Genomic DNA, 17,750 nt, shown 5'->3' on the forward strand with positions numbered 1-17,750 from the left:
GAGAATCTGCACAGCCAGCACTAGCTGTCCCACTGTGGGGAGCCTTGGACAACAGAGTATGATAAAGAAGAATAAACCAGAGACACTGTTGAAGGTCTTCTGCAAATACCTCCTCCATTTATTCTACCAACTAGATATTAATTTTGCTTAATAAAACCCTTTTATAAAATATAAATATATCCTTGGAGAGTTTGACCTATTGGTTCTTCATACCTTTACTGTGAGTTACTACCATCAGATTGCCTACAACATAAGTAAACTTTTGGAGAATGTGAGTTTTAACTGGGTGTTTTAATTGAGACATGGAACACTCCAGAGTAAAAACCACAGAGGTCTCTGGACAGTCTAAGGGCAGCGTGACTGAGGAAGATGGAATGATGAGACACTAAGGAAGGACAGGGTTGGGGGAAGGAAGTGAAAAACTACCTACTTCACAATTTTGCCACAGAAAAATAAGAGGTTATGATTCAATGACCTCAAAGTTTCCTTTCCGCTCTATAGTTGTATGACGGCTATTATGCAAAGAATGAATGTTTTACATACCAAATCATAATATGCTATATTTTTCCTCCTGGAATCAACAGCATCCAATTATCAAAGCAAAAGAGCTCCCTTTTCCACCTCAACAACATAAAAAAGAAAAATTTATCAAAACTACTTCCAGAGGACAAGCAAAAGGAAATCAAAAGAAATCATAGGGGAGTAAATATCTTTCTAATAAAGAAATTAATAACACACCCTCCAAAACTTTAATAATCAGTATCAGATAACTGAAAGAACGAAATCAGAGGTCCAAAGGAGATACAGATTATGAGAATGGTTCAAAATTTCTCCCAAGGTACACATTAAATAAGAATCCTCATCAGCCAGACACAGAAAAAGAGAAAAAAAGAGAGACTATTTCCCCATGAGCCTCAAGGCATTCCCTTCCCCCTGTGTAGTAGTTTTGTACTTTGCTCTCTTCCATTTGCCACTTTATTTTTCTTTCCACTTCTGCATCATCCACCAGTCACATCTGTCTCCAGAGTCACCCCTGCAGACCTGGTCCACAAAGTTTCCCCTTTTGCCCGCTCGTCTCACTTATATCTCTCTGCCCAGGGTTTACCCACATCTGCTCGACTCCGGCTCCTTCCACTGACCCCAAGGACTCCAGGGAGGGCAGCGGCTCGCGCTGGGCACCCCATTCTCCCGCAGAGTAAGGGGGTCTGTGGGAACACAACTTGGAGAGGTTTGCGCCTCCACACACCCCCGTACCCAGAGCTCCCCGTTTTCCCCGGGGTCATCCTCACTCACAGCGCACAGTGTGGAAGGCGCAGCGCGGATGTTTCTCGAAACTCTCGCCTAACTTGAGGACCCGCTCGCGTCTGTCATTGTGCGAGCGTCCCGCTGCTCCATTCATCATCCTCGGGCTCCGACTTTACCTCTGCTCGCGGCGCTCGCTAACATCTGCCACCTCAGCCCGAATCAGCTGCACTTGTTGCGGCCGGCGCAGCCACCTCAGACTCCGCCCCGCGCCCGACGCGCCCCGCCCCATAGGGCGTGTCTTGCATGCTGATTGGTTGCCTGGCGAGGGGCGCCCCGCCCCTTGGCTCGGAGGATCCTGGTCCCGCCTCCAGGCTTCTTGCCGTGTTGCGACGCAGGGCGCCCCGGGAAGCCGCGCGAGTGAGGTGCGTGGTGGGAGCGGGGTCCTTTGCTGGAGGAACGGCAGGCGAGGATGAGGTAACCGTCCCAAGGTGGCGGCTGGGGAAGGAGAGAGCCCCAGCACCCCAGGCTTCTGGGCCAACAGACCCAGCGCGTAGGGACTCTTCAGGGGAGACTCGGCCTGCTCCACGCTCTTTTATGTGGAGGTCTGGTGTGGAAACTGAGGCCCGGGGGGCGGGGCGGAGTCTGGGCACAAGGCCGGGCGTCTTGCCCCAGGCGTGGTAACGCCACCGTAGCTTGGTCTAGAATCCGGAGTAGAGAGTCCGCGGCCTCAGAGGCTCGGTGCCTGGCCCTGCCTGGCGGCGACGCCGTTACCTCGGCAATCGTTTTCTGACCTTCTGTCCCAGAGGAAGTTCCCGGTGGTGTTAGGACCGGCAGAGGGGACGTGGAGGGAGAGGGAAAAAGCTTGGGAATTAGGAACTGCGCATGTTTAGGATCGGTTGCAACTCGATTGCATCGGTCGGCCTGCTTTCATTGATTTCCTCCACAGTGATCGGTGGAGGCAGTGACGGCGCGGCCGGCGAGACGCGGTTCCCAGAGGATCCAGGCCCGAGCTCCTGCTCTGGCTCAGAGTAAGAGCATAAATAGTTGAAAAATAATTGTTTTCTCTGTCGAAAGTTCGTGAGTTTAATGGGAAAGATGAGAGAAGCACGGTATTCGAGGAGAAGTACCTACGTGAAAGTTTACAAATCGTTGCCCTGTGAGGTGGTGGTCGTTCAGGGTAATTACATAATCAAACTCTACGCCTTCACTTCTGCATCAGCCAAATCTGCCCGTTTATTGTTCCAGGCGCGTAGATGCACGCGTCTTCCTCAGCCTGTCTGTCTGTCTAAATGCTACTCTCTTAAGGCGTGTAAGTGTGTTTCATGTGGGAAAGTGCTCAGGTTCTGGAGCCAAGAAATTTTGGGTTGGAACCCCAGCTTCGAACTCTACAGTGTGACTTTGTGCAAACCGAAGTTATGTGTGCTCCTCGCTAAAACTGGGGAAAAAATAATAGTACTTAGACCTTAGAGTCGTTGAGAGGGTTAAATGAGTTAATACATGAAAGCATTTAAAAGAATTTGCGGCATATAGTAAAAGTTGTCCAAAAGGTTGTTTTTATTGAGGCTTAACTCTGCTATCATACAATGTTTTAGGAGCATCCTTGGTGGCTGCGTTCTCTTCTAAATCGTGAATTACTCTAGGAGGTAGGAATTGCTATTTTCTTTACAGATACGGAAACTTGTCTTCTGACTCTGTGGTCTGTATTATTATCGTCTGTATCATCTATTTGGCACTTATATATAATTATTTTACGTGCTTGTGTGTGTGTGTGTGTGTGTGTATACTTTTCTTTCCCACCCAGAAGATGAGCAGGGAATCTGTCCTGTATAAAATTTTTGTGACCCTTTCATCTAACATAGTGCCCTACACACATTTGGTGATAATAGTAACATTTCAGTGATGTTTTATTATGTTAACCAGAGAGCAAGAACAGTGTTTTAAGCCTGTTTTGCCTAAAAAAGACTTCCAATCAGAAGTCTGAGTTTCCATTTTGTGACAAGGAGAAAAGCACAGGGTCAAGAAATTATGTTCTGGAATGCCCAAAGTTTGTGCATTTATTCATTCTTCCAACATGTATTTAAGTACCTGCCACATGCCAGGTGCTAGTCTAGCCTCCGGGAACGTAGTGGGGAACCAGAGAGATAAGAAGGCAGCCACCAAGGATGGTATGAGTATTGCCCTCGTGAAGCTTACTTTCTATTGTGAATTTTCTCCAAACATAGATTAAAGTGAATTCTGTTGTACTAGCCCAGAAATAAATAAGTAGATTAATGAACTAAATAGATTCTAAAAATATATCCAAGTGACGTTTCAGACTGCTTCTGTTATATCTCTTCATGACAGGTTGCCTCAGGAATTTATGACAGCTATGTGCATTTGTTCTTTTTTCACCAATCTATGATGTCATCTAACTTAAAAAATTTAGATTTTGGGCTAGCCTGGTGGTGTGGTGATTAAGTTCGTGTGCTCTACTTGGTGGCCTGTGATTTGCTGGTTTGGATCCTGGACACGGACCCACACACCGCTATCAAGCCATGCTGTGGTGGTAACCCACATACGAAATAGAGCAAGATGGCAGAGATGTTAGCTCAGGGCCAGTTTTCCTCAACAACAATAAATAAATAAAATTTAGATTCCTTTCTTACACCATTCACAAAAATAACTTACATGTGTACTGAAGATATAAATAAAGATATAAGTAGATGAAGATAAGTAAAACAAAACTATAAAAACACTAGAAAAAATTAGGAGAATCTATGTTACCACTTAGGGTAGGTAGAACCCTTCTAAGCATGACACAAAATCAGAAGCCATAGGGATAAAGATTGTTATACTTGACTATATAAAAATTGTAAAACTATGGTAAAGACACCATAATCAAACTTAAAATAATAAATGGCAGACAAGGAGAAAGTGTTTACAGCAAATATAAAGGATAAAGGTTCATATCCATGTATGAAAAGCTTAAAGCTTCCACGAAAGAATAAGACAAGCCAGTAGAAAAATTGTTAACGGATATGAATAGAAAATATATAAGAGAAGAAATGGCCAGTGAACATGAAATGTACCTAACCTCCCTAATAATCAGAGAAATACAAATTAAAACAAGATGCCATTTTTCATCTAACAGGTTAGCAAAAATGTAAATGAGAACATTATGTATTAGTTAAAGGCATAGTAAAATGAGCACCTGCATATGTTGTTGGTGGAAGTATAAGTTAGAACACCCATTTTGGAGAAAAATTTGGCATCTAATCAAAATTTTTTTGAGGAAGATTAGCCCTGAGCCAACTACTGCCAGTCCTCCTCTTTTTGCTTAGGAAGCCTGGCCCTGAGCTAGCATCTGTGCCTGTCTGCCTCTACTTTATATGTGGGATGCCTACCACAGCATGGTGTGCCAAGTGGTGCCATGTCCACACCCGGGATCCAAACTGGTGAACCCCGGGCCACTGAGAAGCAGAATGTGCAAACTTAACCGCTGTGCCACCGGGCCGGCCCCTACCTAATCAAAATTTTAAATATATGTGTCCTGCAACCCAGTCATCCAACTTCAAGGGAAATTCACCCTAAAAGTACTAGCATGAGTGCATAAAGATATGTACGTTGATATTCATTGCAGCATTGCTTGTAATAGCATACACTCTGAATAACTTCCAGTAGACAGGATGTTTAAATATACTTTGATGTACACTTACAAAGGAAGCATAACATAAGGCAGCCATTGGAAAGAATGAGATAACTCTATGTTTACTCTCTTAGAAAGTTGTATGCCTACTCTGTGCCAGGACTTGTTCTGGGCTTTCTTTAAAATATTTCCATGAAACTTTTTTTTTAATGTCTGCTGCCAGTCCTCCTCTTTTTGTTGAGAAATATTGGCCCTGAGCTAACATATGTGCCCATCTTCCTCTACTTTATATGTAGGACGCCTGCCACAGCATGGCTGGATAAGCCGTATGCAGGTCTGCGCCCAGATCCAAACCAGTGAACCCTGGGCCACCAAAGCGGAGCGTGTGAACGTAACTGGTTGGCCCTGGGCCAGCCCCCAGAAAACTTGTTTTTTCGTGATTTATATTTTACCTAATAAGGGATGATTTTTGTTTTAGGCCAAATCTTCAATATAAAGGATAGATTGTGGTGCCAGTTATGAAGAGTAATAGCTAAAAAAGTGAGTGAGAAGTAGGTTATTTGGGAATATGTTTTGTATTTTTACTGTTTTACTTGGGAGAGAATATAATGAACATTGTAATTAAAACCACAGACTTTGAAGTCAGACTGATCTGAGTTTGAATACTGACTCCACCACATGCTGGTGGAACCATGACAAATTTCTTCTTCAAGCTTTATTTTTCTTACCTGTTAAATGGAGATGACTGCAGACTCTACCTCACAGTCCTGTTAGGATTAAATAAGATAATGCACGTAAAAGCACTTAGCACAGTGCTTAGCTCATAGTAAACACTTAATATATGTTAGCTTTTATTAATTGTAATAAACATTATGCTTTTTTTAAATGATGATATCTTTGAGCTTTGAATGCCTTAAATTAAAACTTTTTATAAAGAAAAGTTTTAGAAACAAATTGAATTGGGATGTGGAATTTTTAAAAATTTTAACATAATTGATTTTATTCACTGTGCTGTTTATTAACAATCTTTGGTTATCTTATAATTACATAACATTTCTGAGTTGCATGTTGGGGATCCCCAAGATCAACTCTAGTTTCAGTGATTTGCTAGGAGGGCTCACAGTTTTCAGGATGTATAGTCATATTCATGGCTATGATTTATTACAGTGAAAGAATACAAAGCAAAATCAGCAAAGGGATGTCGCACATGGGGTGAAATCCAGAGGAAAGGAGGTGCAAACTTCCAAGGGTCCTCTCCCCATGGGATCACTTAAGACATACTTAATTCCTCCTGCAGTGAGTTATGACAACATCGAAGTGTTGTCCACCAGGGAAGTGCACTGGAGACTCAGTGACCAGAGTCTTTATTGGAAGATAGCCATGTAGTCATCCTCTGCTATTACGTACCAGAATTCCAAATTTTAGGAAGGAAAGCAGGTATTCAGCTATTCAGCTTAAACCACATTGTTTTTTTATTTTTTTTAAGATTTTAGTTTTTCCTTTTTCTCCCCAAAGCCCCTTGGTACATAGTTGTATATTCTTCGTTGTGGGCCCTTCTAGTTGTGGTATGTGGGACGCTGCCTCAGCGTGGTTTGATGAGCAGTGCCATGTCCGCGCCCAGGATTCGAACCAACGAAACACTGGGCCGCTTGCAGCGGAGCGCGCAAACTTAACCACTCAGCCACGGGGCCAGCCCCTTAAACCACATTGTTTTTACAAACAGTTTAAGCACAGTAAACCACTCTTATTAGAGAATGGTGGAAACCCTCCTGAAATCCAATTTCCTAGACACCAGCCAAGGGCCAGCCTTTGAAAGGATAGCAGTCTCGGGCTTGTGTTAGCTCTTTTCTGCACAGTTTCTCTTTTATGATAAAAGAAAATTCCTATTCTAGGATTGTTGTGCAGATTACAGAGTGAATGTGAAGCACCAAGCACAGTTCCTGACTCTTAGTGCACAATAAACAACACCCACAGTAGCTGTTATAGTAAGGTATAAGGGTCTCTAGCTCTTTTAGAGGTACACTAATTAGAAAAGCCAGAGTTTTCTATAAGGAAGAAATGGAAAAATCTATCCTTAACTTCTCAAACAAAGCAGGCAAAGCTAAGTTTTCATTTATGTTGAAACTATACTTCAGACATTACCTAGGGAGTGAATATTTTAGGGCCGTTTGACCTTTATTTTTCTGAATCTGTTAAAATATAGGTGATATGAGAAATGAAGCCAATAGGTACAGACCCAAGGATCTTATCTCTAGCTGCTGAAGTTGCAAAAAGTCCTGAGCAGAATGTCCCTGTTATATTGTTGAAGTTAAAAGGTAAGAAAATCTTTTTGTGATTGGCTAACACTGTTTAAGTAACAAAACAGTTCCATCATGGGTACAATTTTAGCATTTGTTTCTGATTTGTACAGAGAAGTCTTAGGATTGTGATAAAACAGTGATTCTTTTTCTTTTTTAATGAATTTTTAGTTATTATTCAACCTACAGAAATACAGATAGCTCTTGGATTTATTGAACAAAAATAAGTATATCTTATTTCCTTTTGCCTTAGAAATAATAAACAACACACCTTTAGGAAGCTCAGAGTTGAAGAAAATCAAACAAGATATATATTGTTATGACCTCATTCAATATTGCCTCTTGGTCCTCAGTCAAGATTGTTCTCGGATCCAGGGTGGTTGGACTACAATTTCCCAGCTTACACAGATATTAAGGTAAAATGAAGCAGTAAGTGAGCTTGTTCTTGAGGAATGTAGTAGTAGATTCTTACTTTCAACATTTGCTCCTTTTTATTCATCTGCCTAACAAGCAGTGGCAACATCCTGTGGTAGGTTTATGGTTGTACTTTTCCTTCATACTAAATATTATTATTCATAACTTTGTATTTGTGAATATTTCACTGTCTAAAATTTTACTCCATAAGCTCTATGAAGATAGTGATCATGTCTTTGCTCACTACGAAATCCCAAGTACCTAACAGACTCTTTATTGACTAAGGAATATATGAAGAAATGAAGATATTAAGATAGAAATGAAGATATCATACAAGGCAGAATGAAATAGGTGCTGAAATGAAAAGCGTAGCAAAGTACTATAGGAGAACAGAAACAGTTTGTTTCATTTTGTATTGGTTTAGCTATCTCAACTATATATATATATCTCAACTATATATATATATAAAATTTAGAAGTAGCATTTACTGATCTACTGCTGTGGTAGAAATTAAGAGAAAAGAGATCAGAATCTTTTTTTTAAAGGAGGCAATAAAATAAACCAGATGTTCTCAGTGTCTAAGCCACTTCCTAATTAAGTAACAGAAAGCGTGCATTATTAATTAGATCTTAGCTTTCAAAACTACTTACTCCTGATAAAGGCCAGATTCAAGGTATACAGTAGAAAAAACAACAAATGTACATAATATTCTTTTTTATACTTTAATTTTCAAGATTATTTTACCTTAAGTAAATAAAATCTTGTGTCTTTGTTTTGATTAAATATGTTAGCTCTTGAAAATATTGCTTGAGATAAGGTCTCGGGGGGTGGAATCCAAGTCTTAAGAAATCCCCGTGATTGTGAATGCACAAAAAACATTTCATTTATTAATGATCTCAATCAAAATAAGTACTCTTGGGGCTGGCCCTGTGGCCTAGTGATTAAGTTTGGTGCTCTCCACTTCAGTGGCCCAGGTTCAGTTCCCAGGTGCAGACCTACACCACTTGTTGATGGCCATGCTGTGGCAGCAAACCACATACAGAATAGAGGAAGATTGGCACAGATGTTAGCTCAGGGTGAATCTTCCTCAGCAAAAAAAAAAATAGGTACTCTTAAATAGTTAACTTTAGGAACCAAAGAGAAAAGAGAAACTAATAAATGTGAGCATTAGTCCATTAACTTTAGGAATTGATGTGAAAAAAAAAAACCAAAACGTGATACACTGAGCATTAGCCAGTTAAATTTTTAGCATACTCAGTAGGTAGTTACTATTGCTTATCAGTGTCTGCACATTTTGTGAGAAGCCTCAAACAGCAGTACTTACTTATTAGAGTATACACATAGAGACCATTCTTGGATTGGAGCCTTTTTATGGTATTAGTCTACATAAATACCTTTTGTTATTGAGACTTCTGAATTACTCATTTTATTTCCAGAGAGTGACTTTTATTTGCAGTTTCAAGAGGGTCCATTTCTCTAAATGACTTTCTCTTCTTGTAAAGTGTTCCTCCTAGAGTTAGATTTTTGCTCTTTCTCCTTCTGATATAAGGAATATGCAGTCAGATACTTTGTAGATTTTAGGAAAGTAGATTTATTGGAAAGTAGAATTGATATAAAATTAGAATGTTTGATTTCCTAATCTGTCCCTTGCAGACTAATGCTACCCTGGGTATTTTTCAGCTATCAGATGTCTCAAATGTATCAGTTAACACAAATGAATTATGGGCTCAAGATATCGTATTGCTTTTAGAGTGTAGCTCATTCACTGAAAACTTGCCTCATTTTTCTTTATTATGAGCCAAGTGTATTTTGTTTCCTGAAGGGTTGACAAATAGGTTGTTAGGACATATGAGTCCTGGTAAAGCCCACACCACTGTTTACTTTTCTGGAAAGTTGTTATACTGATTTTCCAGCAGAAGTTCTTATTGTCTTGGGAACAAAAGAAAGATACTAAAAGTTCTCATTAAAGGTACAGTGTCTGTAGAAGCTTTAGCATTCAACTGAAATTTATAATTAACACAAACTGAGTCACAAACTTGTGCTCTTATTTCAGCCATTGCTGTGTGGGCTTGGAGCCAGGAGAAGATGCAGAGGAATTTTACAGTGAATTACTTCCCTCAGCTGCAGAAAATTTTCTGGTTTTGGGGAGGCGATTGCAAACCTGCTTCATCAATGCAGCTAAGGTATATGTGTTTCATTAGTGTTTTTTAGCCAAAACAGTTTAATTCTTGAGAAGATGTTCCATATTTTTTTCAAATGTTGCAGTATTTGGCTGAATGTACAATTAGAGTAGTGGATTCAAACATTTTTAAAGTTGCAACTCCCCTCCTCCCAAAAAAATCTCTGGTTTTGAAAATTTTAAAGTGCTGGCTGAAGCATACTGTATGACATTTTGAAGGATTTGCCTTACTACTCAACTTTGAGGTGCACTCACAGACATTTATTTTCATAGCATCTTCCTAAAACATACCTTTTACTTAAATGAACAGTCAAGTATTGTTCTCTAGGCCCAAGGCTTTTCCCGCTAGCTCCAGTGGTGAAGAATAAAGGTGAACTTTCTGTTTGATCTTTTAAATCTTCTCTAACCAAAATATTTCAACTCAAACGTAAGGGTCATTTCAATACAACAATATTTCTTGGGTGAATTGTGTTACATGCTGCATATACTCTTTCTTTTTTGGACACATGGGTTGTTTAGAAGTATGATGTTTAATTTCCAAATGTTTGAGGATTCTCTTCATGTTTTATTAGGGATTTCTAATTTAATTCTATCGTGGTGAGGTAGCATACTCAGTATCATTTCAATCCTTTGAAATATTTTCAGACTTGTTTTATGGCCCTCTGTGTGTTTTATCTTGGTGAATGTTTCACTACAAGCAGTCCTTGCTTTGTGCAGTGCTGTCTTAACTGAAACTCACACATATCAGAACCATGTAAAGGTTTTGATATGCACAAGTTTCATTTAACATGGTACCATGCAAAAGCAAGGTCTCTGTATACTTGAATGTGAAGTCTGTAGTTGTGTATAACTAAGTCACCATGGGATGTTCAGTTCCATTTGAGATGCTTTGAGTATATAAGGAATAGACACAGTCTTGCACTTAAAGAACTCCCAGGCTAATAAAGTAGACAGCAGTTTTAGCTGCTTCTTATAGAAAACTGACAGATGTATTTTTAATTCAAAAAAACATTAAATAAAAAAATTATGAGTGAAATTGAATGAGATGTACAATAATATGGACAGCATAGTGGTTTGGATATAAGAGGCATTGTTGGCAGAGAATTTAAGTGGTGGAGTATATGCTTTCTGTGTAATAGGTCACAAATTCTACTTGTAGCATTTCCAGTCGCATTTTGAGGGATGCTAGCACTAAATAAATATTTGTATATTTGCTAGATTTAATTTAATTCAGGTCAGTTAAAGTGGCATGAACTATGGAAATTGCATTGGACTTGATTTCTTCTTCAGGCTCTGCTGCAGACTTACTCTGGGTTCTTAGGCAAATCACTTGATTTCATTCTACCTCAGTTTCTTCCTTTGTAAAGTGATTTCTATCTCATGAATAGCTCAGACCATTATGAAAGCTTTGCATTTTCTTCAAAGTGCTTTAATATTCCTCCTTTAAGGGCAATAATGTATTCTTTCTGTTTAAATACTTTAGTACTTTTCATAATACTTTCCTATTCTTTATAATGGGGTTTGTATAGAGATAAAAAATTCTTTAGTACATACGTCAAGAGAAATAAATCATCTATAGAAAAAGAGAGCCATTTGATCACAGGGCAAAGTTAAAATGGGATAAAAAGGAGACAACAAGAAAACTGAATTTATTTAATAGTTCTGTCTACCTAGGTGATTCCCAATCAATTTTTTTTTTTTAATTAGCCAGCATATAGGTAGTAGATCACATAGCGGGACATACACAGGATGGTCTGGCCTAAACTGCAAACTGGTTAAAATATACACACACGTATACATATATACACATACATATGTATGTATACACATACATATGTATGTATGCACATACATATATATATGTTTTATATATAAGAATAGAAAAACACCATGCCACAACTAGAAGGACCCACAACTAAAAAAATGTACAACTATATACTGGGGAGATTTGGGGAGAAAAAGCAGGGGGGAAAAAAGATTGGCAACAGTTGTTAGCTCAGGTGCCAATCTTTAAAAAAAAAAAAAAAAGAATAGAAAATCACCTATGCAAGAATTTTGAAGTGATTTAAGGGTGAATTTTATTAATCAGTCTTGGGAGCTATGAATTTATGGGTGACATTATCTAGTGAGTTTTTAAGGAAAGTAGGAAGTATAGGAGCCCAGCATTTTCCTTTGAGATTGACAGTAATGAGGATTATCATGCCCTTTCTGCTGTGTCTTTTGGTGAAACTGGCAAAGGCAGTTTATTGGACTAAAAAGATTCTTGATCTAATGTGACAATTCTGTTTTTTGTTTTTGATTATTATATTTAAGTTAGCACATGTCTATTTAGGCACCTATCTAAATCTATGCTAGAATAATAGAAAATACATTCATTGTTGTGGAGAATAATCATAGTGATCATAATGTTTTTGCTGTTGCCATCGTTACTTTTGTGCTACAGTACAAACATTCAGGACATGGATAAGATTAGTGGCCTTTATACAACTTTTTGCTTAAGTTTCATGGCCAGTAAATGACAGAATGTGAATGGAATCTGTTTCTTATTTCTCATTGTGGTACGTACCCTAATCTAGAATAATTTCTCACCCTACTTTCCAGAAAGGAGGAAGCAGAAAAAATTGTCATTTATTTATTGAATAAATACTTATTGAACATTTACTGTGTGTCAGAGCTGTTTTAGACACTGAGTGTATGGTGGAGAGCTAAATGACATGGCCTTTTAGGTCTCATGGAGTCATGGAGTAGAAGCTGCAACGGCAGTGCACTAATAGTAGTGCTTTACATACTGATACCTACTTTTCCATAATGCAGTGATTTTCAACCCTGGCTGCATAACCAAATCACCCACCTAACTTTGTAAAAATACGCATGTCCAGACTTTAACTTTGGAGATTCAGAGTCCTTATGTTTGGACTAAAGCCTGTGCATGGGTATTTTAGAAAAAGCTTCTCAGGTGATTCTGATGCATAGCCAGTGTTGAGAAATGCTAGTGCATCAGCTCGTAGGTCTTATACTACTTATATTGTCTCATTTGACCTCTGGATAACAACCATTTCTAATAAGTAGAGTATTACTAGCCTATAACGACACATTAATTTTTTATAAATTAAGAAACTGAAGGCTACAAGATCATGCACCTCATAAGTAGCTAAATTAGATCCAGAAACCAGGTCCTCTGACTCCCCAGAGAGAAGTCTCTTTTTTTTCAATCAAACAATTACAGAAAAGTAAATTGAATTTTTGTGTGTGTGAAGGGTGAAGAAAAAGATGAATTACTACACTTTTTCCAAATTGTGACTGATTCTCTCTTCTGGCTTTTGGGAGACCATGTTCAACTCATCCAAAGTGGTAAGAGATAAGATTTTTAATGTAACTGATAGTCATTGTAGAGTCACTTCTAACAGTTTCATCTTTTTTCCTAAAAATAAATACCTTCTTAACTATACAGATAACCATAGTTAAATGAAACCACCTTGAAATAACCCCCCAAACTAAAAAATAAAAGCCCATTTGGATGTTCTAGCTTTAAATAGCCAACATTGGCAGTGTGAATATTATTTTTAGAGGAAAATTGCTAAGATATAACTTTCTCCTTAGCTTTTTCTATTTAGCAAATCCAAGATAATAGTTGATAATTTTAACAATTTAGTCTATGGAAAAAAATTTTTAAGTTTCAACGATTAAAGTTGTATTTTAGACTTAGTGTGAGAGAAATCTCTATGTACAGAGTAGATATGATTTAACTCCTAGTGTAAGTATTCATGTAAGAGTAAGCTTTTATATAATGACATCTTACTGAACTTAAAAGTGATTTTTTGGGTATTTCTACACTTAGATTGAGAAGTATAAATATATGTTAGTTTTATATTATGTTTTTTTAAGACTCATAAAGTAATCCTTAATGATAATCATGGCAACATTCCTATCCTCTTTAAAGATTTAATCTAACATAAATGTAACTATATAAGAACAATATAAGAACAGTGTTTGATTTTTTTTTAGAAAATAAAAGTTGAACTGAATTTTTATTTTTTACTTAATTTTTTTCTCTCAGGATTATGCATGCACATAAAGAGTCAAATAGTTCTGTAAGGATTGTTTTTAACAAACCACAATCCCTGGCTGCCTCACTCCATTTCCCATTTTCCAAAGGCAGCTACTTTCAATTAGGACAACTAATACTTTTGGCAACTATATCCATATAGAGCTAAGTAACATGCTTAGATACTTCCCTTTTCTTTTTAAGCATTGTCTATTCATTTCCCATTATGGGACAAATATTATAAAGTTCCCAATTTAAAGAACTATTTTACAAAAAATATGAAGTACTTAGTCTCACTGTAGTGGAATGTAAAAGGCCTAGTAAAGAGAGAGACAGCAAGAGAGAGAATACTTGAATAATTTTAAAAATAAGTCATATTCCTTTTTGAAAATAGTAACTATATCAAATGACAATGTTCCTCAGGTCAATCTGAGATTTAAAATGTCAATAAAGTAGATATTAAAACTAAGTTAAACAATTTTAAAATCCATATGCAAAAAATAAATGGGTACAAAATTGGGTTCTCCAACAACCTTTTCTCTAAAAGAATTAGCTCCTTGGAGAAATCTTGAATACCAGATATGAGGGAAGCAATCAAAGTCTATTAGGATTCTGTGAAAAGGACTCAAAAGGCAACATAAGGAGGCTTCTTCCAGCCAAAACTGGGAAGCTGGAACAGTAATAAAGATAATAAATATAGTGGATTGAAACATCTCAAATATAGTGAGACTCTTAAAAAATTATCATTATAGTCCGCTAGAGAACCACTTCATTTTGAAAACTGGTAAATGAAGGATCCAGCATTTATCCTCTCTTTTCTTACATATTGATGAGGAGAAATTTCTCTTTATAAAAATATTCCAACTAGTATGTGAAAAAGGTATGATAAAATAGTTACATTTTGCAACCCTTAGTGAATGAATTAACAGATTTAGGAATTAATCATCCAGCACTGTCAACATATCAAAAAGAGAGACAACCAGATGTTAAGTGCCTCCTAATGGCTCATCATAACCTCACATATGAAATTTATGTGCCAAAAATTCAGACCCAAGCCATTTTGATCCTCTAGCTCCAACTGCCAATTTATAAAAGGTCAGAGAAACATATTAAATTACACTCCAGGAATGCAGTTAGCAAAACGAGACTGTGGGAAGCTTATAGGACAATTGATGTAGTTTCGTCAACAGATAAATTGCAAGAGGGAAAAAAAAAGTAGAAGAGGAATCCATAGATTAAAAGAAATTTGAAAGCTAACCAATTACACTGTGTGAGTCGTATTTGGATCTTGACTCAAAACTAACTTTTGAAAATTCTCAGAACAGTTGGAAATTGGAACATGTACTGGATATTTGATAAAATTAAGGAATCATGATTATTTAGGTTAGATATTGGTTATGTTTTATTTTTCAATTATTCATACCTTTTGGGAATATATATTGAAATATTTGCGGGTAAAATGACTTGATGTCTTGGATTTGCCTCAAAATAAAATAGGCACGAAGTGGATGGAATAGGTGAAACAAAATTGGCTATAAAAGTTGATCGTTTTTAAAGTTGAATGACTGGTACATACAGAGTCATTATACTCTTCTCTCTGCTCTTATGTAGGTTTGAAATTTTTACTATAAAAAGTTTAAACAAAGAAATGGGTAAAAGTCTCAGTTCTTATTTGGAGAACCACATAATTATCTGACTACACTTGAAAAATAGAATAGGGCTCCAAAAATAAATTATATAATAATACAAGACAAAGAGTATAAAAATAAAATGGAATGACTATTTAATAAATTATTAATTTTTTCAATGTGGAAAAAAGATAAACTTATAAACACACTACTTATTACATGATTTCAGTGAATTCAAAGTTAATGAAATAGTTATTAATAAATGGAAATGGACAAAATGGAATAATATACTTATCCCAGCTACAGGAGAGAAGTTTTTAATATTGAGTTAATAAAAAATATGCCATAGAAATATTTAATAGTAGTTGAATTGGGTTTTTTTTGCAAGGAAGATTTGCCCTGAGCTAACATCTGTGCCAGTCTTTCTCTACTTTGTATGTGGGATGCCTCCACAGCATGGCTGATGAGTGGAGTAGGTCTGCACACGGGATCTGAACCCACAAACCTGGGGCTGCTGAAGCAGAGCACACGGAACTTTAACCACTTAGCTACGGGGCCAGCCCGTGGAATTGTTTTTGAAGTTGTTAAACATTTTAAAAGAATTGGTGTCTGGCAAAATACTGAAATATTGGACTATGTAGATAGAAATGAAGAACAATAGTTAGTATGTGAAAGAAATCAAATATGTTCCCTCAGGAGATAGAAAGAGGAGAATAGTGAAGTTGTTCTGTAGAAGCTAGGGTAGTGTTCATACAGCTGCCATGCCAGCATACCTGAGCCCACTTTAATTAAAATTCTGGTCAGTTAGCAGAGCAGGGAATAGAAACCGACATTTACTGGGAACCTGCTCTGTTCTAGGACACTGTGCAGTAGTAGCCTGTGACAGAGCTATTATTTATGGTTTTACAGATGAAGAAATGGATGTTCTGAGAGGTTAAGCAACTTGCATAAGCATCCAATGCCAAGTCTTTATAACTGGCTGCTCAGAGCCTAAAAATTATAAACCAGTGAAAACAAATGTTCTATAGTTAATGATTTCATTATTATTTAAGATATTAGCAAACATGATATATAGCAAGTTTTCTAAGGACGTAGGCCACTGATTACAGTCATCTGCACCATTTCCATTCCTTTATATTCTCTCTTCTTCACAGGAAATTTGATTTTATTTACTAAATTCACTGCTAGAAAAAGAGTTTCAGATTTAGGATATGTTATATTTTATTTTTAATTTAAGGGGAGATTATAGATTTTCTTAGGTTGGTATTTGTGGATGCTTTCCATTTATAACTGTTTATAAAAATGGAATGCCTATTTATGGTTATTGAAACTGCCTATCTTAAAGTCATTTTTTTTGTGCATTGTATTTATAATAAAATCATTTATTGTAAAGTATACAAAGGCAGGAAGTTTAGCAGAAATTGTCATGCTTTGATTTGGGTTTGAAAGCACAAATGAATCCCAATTGTATCATCATAGAATCTTTGTTTTAATCTTTCTTTTTTTTCCTCTTCCTTTAGTACTACAAAGTGATCATTTCTTGCACTTACTGCAAACTGACAATGTTCAAATAGGATCTACAGTCATGACTATGCTACAGAGCATACTACAGATCAACAGGTGACTTGGTTTTACAAAATATAATTTTTAATTTTTGATCAGAAGCATTACCAATTTTATTCCAGTTTTGCTGACATCATCAATTGCATATGGTTGTATGTGACACTTACAAAGCTCTATTATTAACTTTGTCTTTAAGGGAAAAAAAGAATATAAAACACCACAAAAGACTGGAAATTTATTATCTGGTTCCTATCTTATCTGAGAGCTTAAGAAGATTTTAGACCAAATCTCAGGCTTAGAGAAGAAAAATTACTGTGACATCTCAAGAAAACCATTGGGATCACAGTAAAAAATGCTTAATCATATATTTATTTAGCAAACTCACTATCGTGCCAGGTGCTGTAGAAGGGCATAAAAGTAGTAATAGGAAATTTCCCCAGGTTAAAATGGAAAGGCAGAGTACAAACAGTTGAAATAATTGATTTTTTCAGTTCAATATGGATTTATTAAGCATCTACTATATGCCAAGTATGTGTCTGTCACTCAGTTTACAAAGTTAAGATATAAACCTTGTCTTTAAATAGCTTAGCGTATAATGGAAGACAATGACACACGAACATAATTCTGTTATAGTATATTAACTTAGGATGTTAAAGGTGTGTGCAAGAGTACCTCAAACTTACAAGGAACACTTCCTGGAGAAGTTAACAGCTGAAATGAAACTTTAAGGATGAGAAATTAGCCAGGGAAGAAG

The 17,750-nt window shown here is 37.0% G+C and overlaps 2 protein-coding genes across 10 annotated transcripts in view; one reads left to right on the forward strand and one right to left on the reverse strand.

Annotated features, from left to right (window-relative positions):
- EAF2 (ELL associated factor 2) overlaps window positions 1-2,386 on the reverse strand; it is a 41,005-nt gene extending 38,619 nt beyond the window's left edge. Inside the window, exon 1 of one of the 4 annotated variants that reach the window (XM_070583785.1) lies at window positions 1,422-2,386. In XM_070583785.1, coding sequence (XP_070439886.1) covers window positions 1,422-1,446 — 25 coding nt within the window. In that variant the 5' untranslated portion in view covers window positions 1,447-2,386. Of the gene's footprint in view, window positions 1-1,293 lie in introns of all 4 variants that reach the window. The other 3 variants (XM_070583783.1, XM_070583787.1, XM_070583786.1) reach the window with 3 other exon arrangements.
- IQCB1 (IQ motif containing B1) overlaps window positions 1,512-17,750 on the forward strand; it is a 45,409-nt gene continuing 29,170 nt past the window's right edge. The window contains exons 1-8 of one of the 6 annotated variants that reach the window (XM_070583781.1): window positions 1,569-1,667; window positions 2,192-2,273; window positions 5,349-5,410; window positions 7,074-7,185; window positions 7,421-7,583; window positions 9,635-9,764; window positions 13,018-13,111; window positions 16,954-17,053. In XM_070583781.1, the coding sequence (XP_070439882.1) occupies window positions 7,086-7,185; window positions 7,421-7,583; window positions 9,635-9,764; window positions 13,018-13,111; window positions 16,954-17,053 (587 nt within the window). In that variant the 5' untranslated portion in view covers window positions 1,569-1,667; window positions 2,192-2,273; window positions 5,349-5,410; window positions 7,074-7,085. Of the gene's footprint in view, window positions 1,848-2,191; window positions 2,274-5,348; window positions 5,411-7,073; window positions 7,186-7,420; window positions 7,584-9,634; window positions 9,765-13,017; window positions 13,112-16,953; window positions 17,054-17,750 lie in introns of all 6 variants that reach the window. The other 5 variants (XM_070583780.1, XM_070583782.1, XM_008516189.2 and 2 more) reach the window with 5 other exon arrangements.

Source organism: Equus przewalskii, chromosome 18 (assembly GCF_037783145.1).
Source record: "Equus przewalskii isolate Varuska chromosome 18, EquPr2, whole genome shotgun sequence".
Lineage (NCBI taxonomy): Eukaryota > Metazoa > Chordata > Mammalia > Perissodactyla > Equidae > Equus > Equus przewalskii.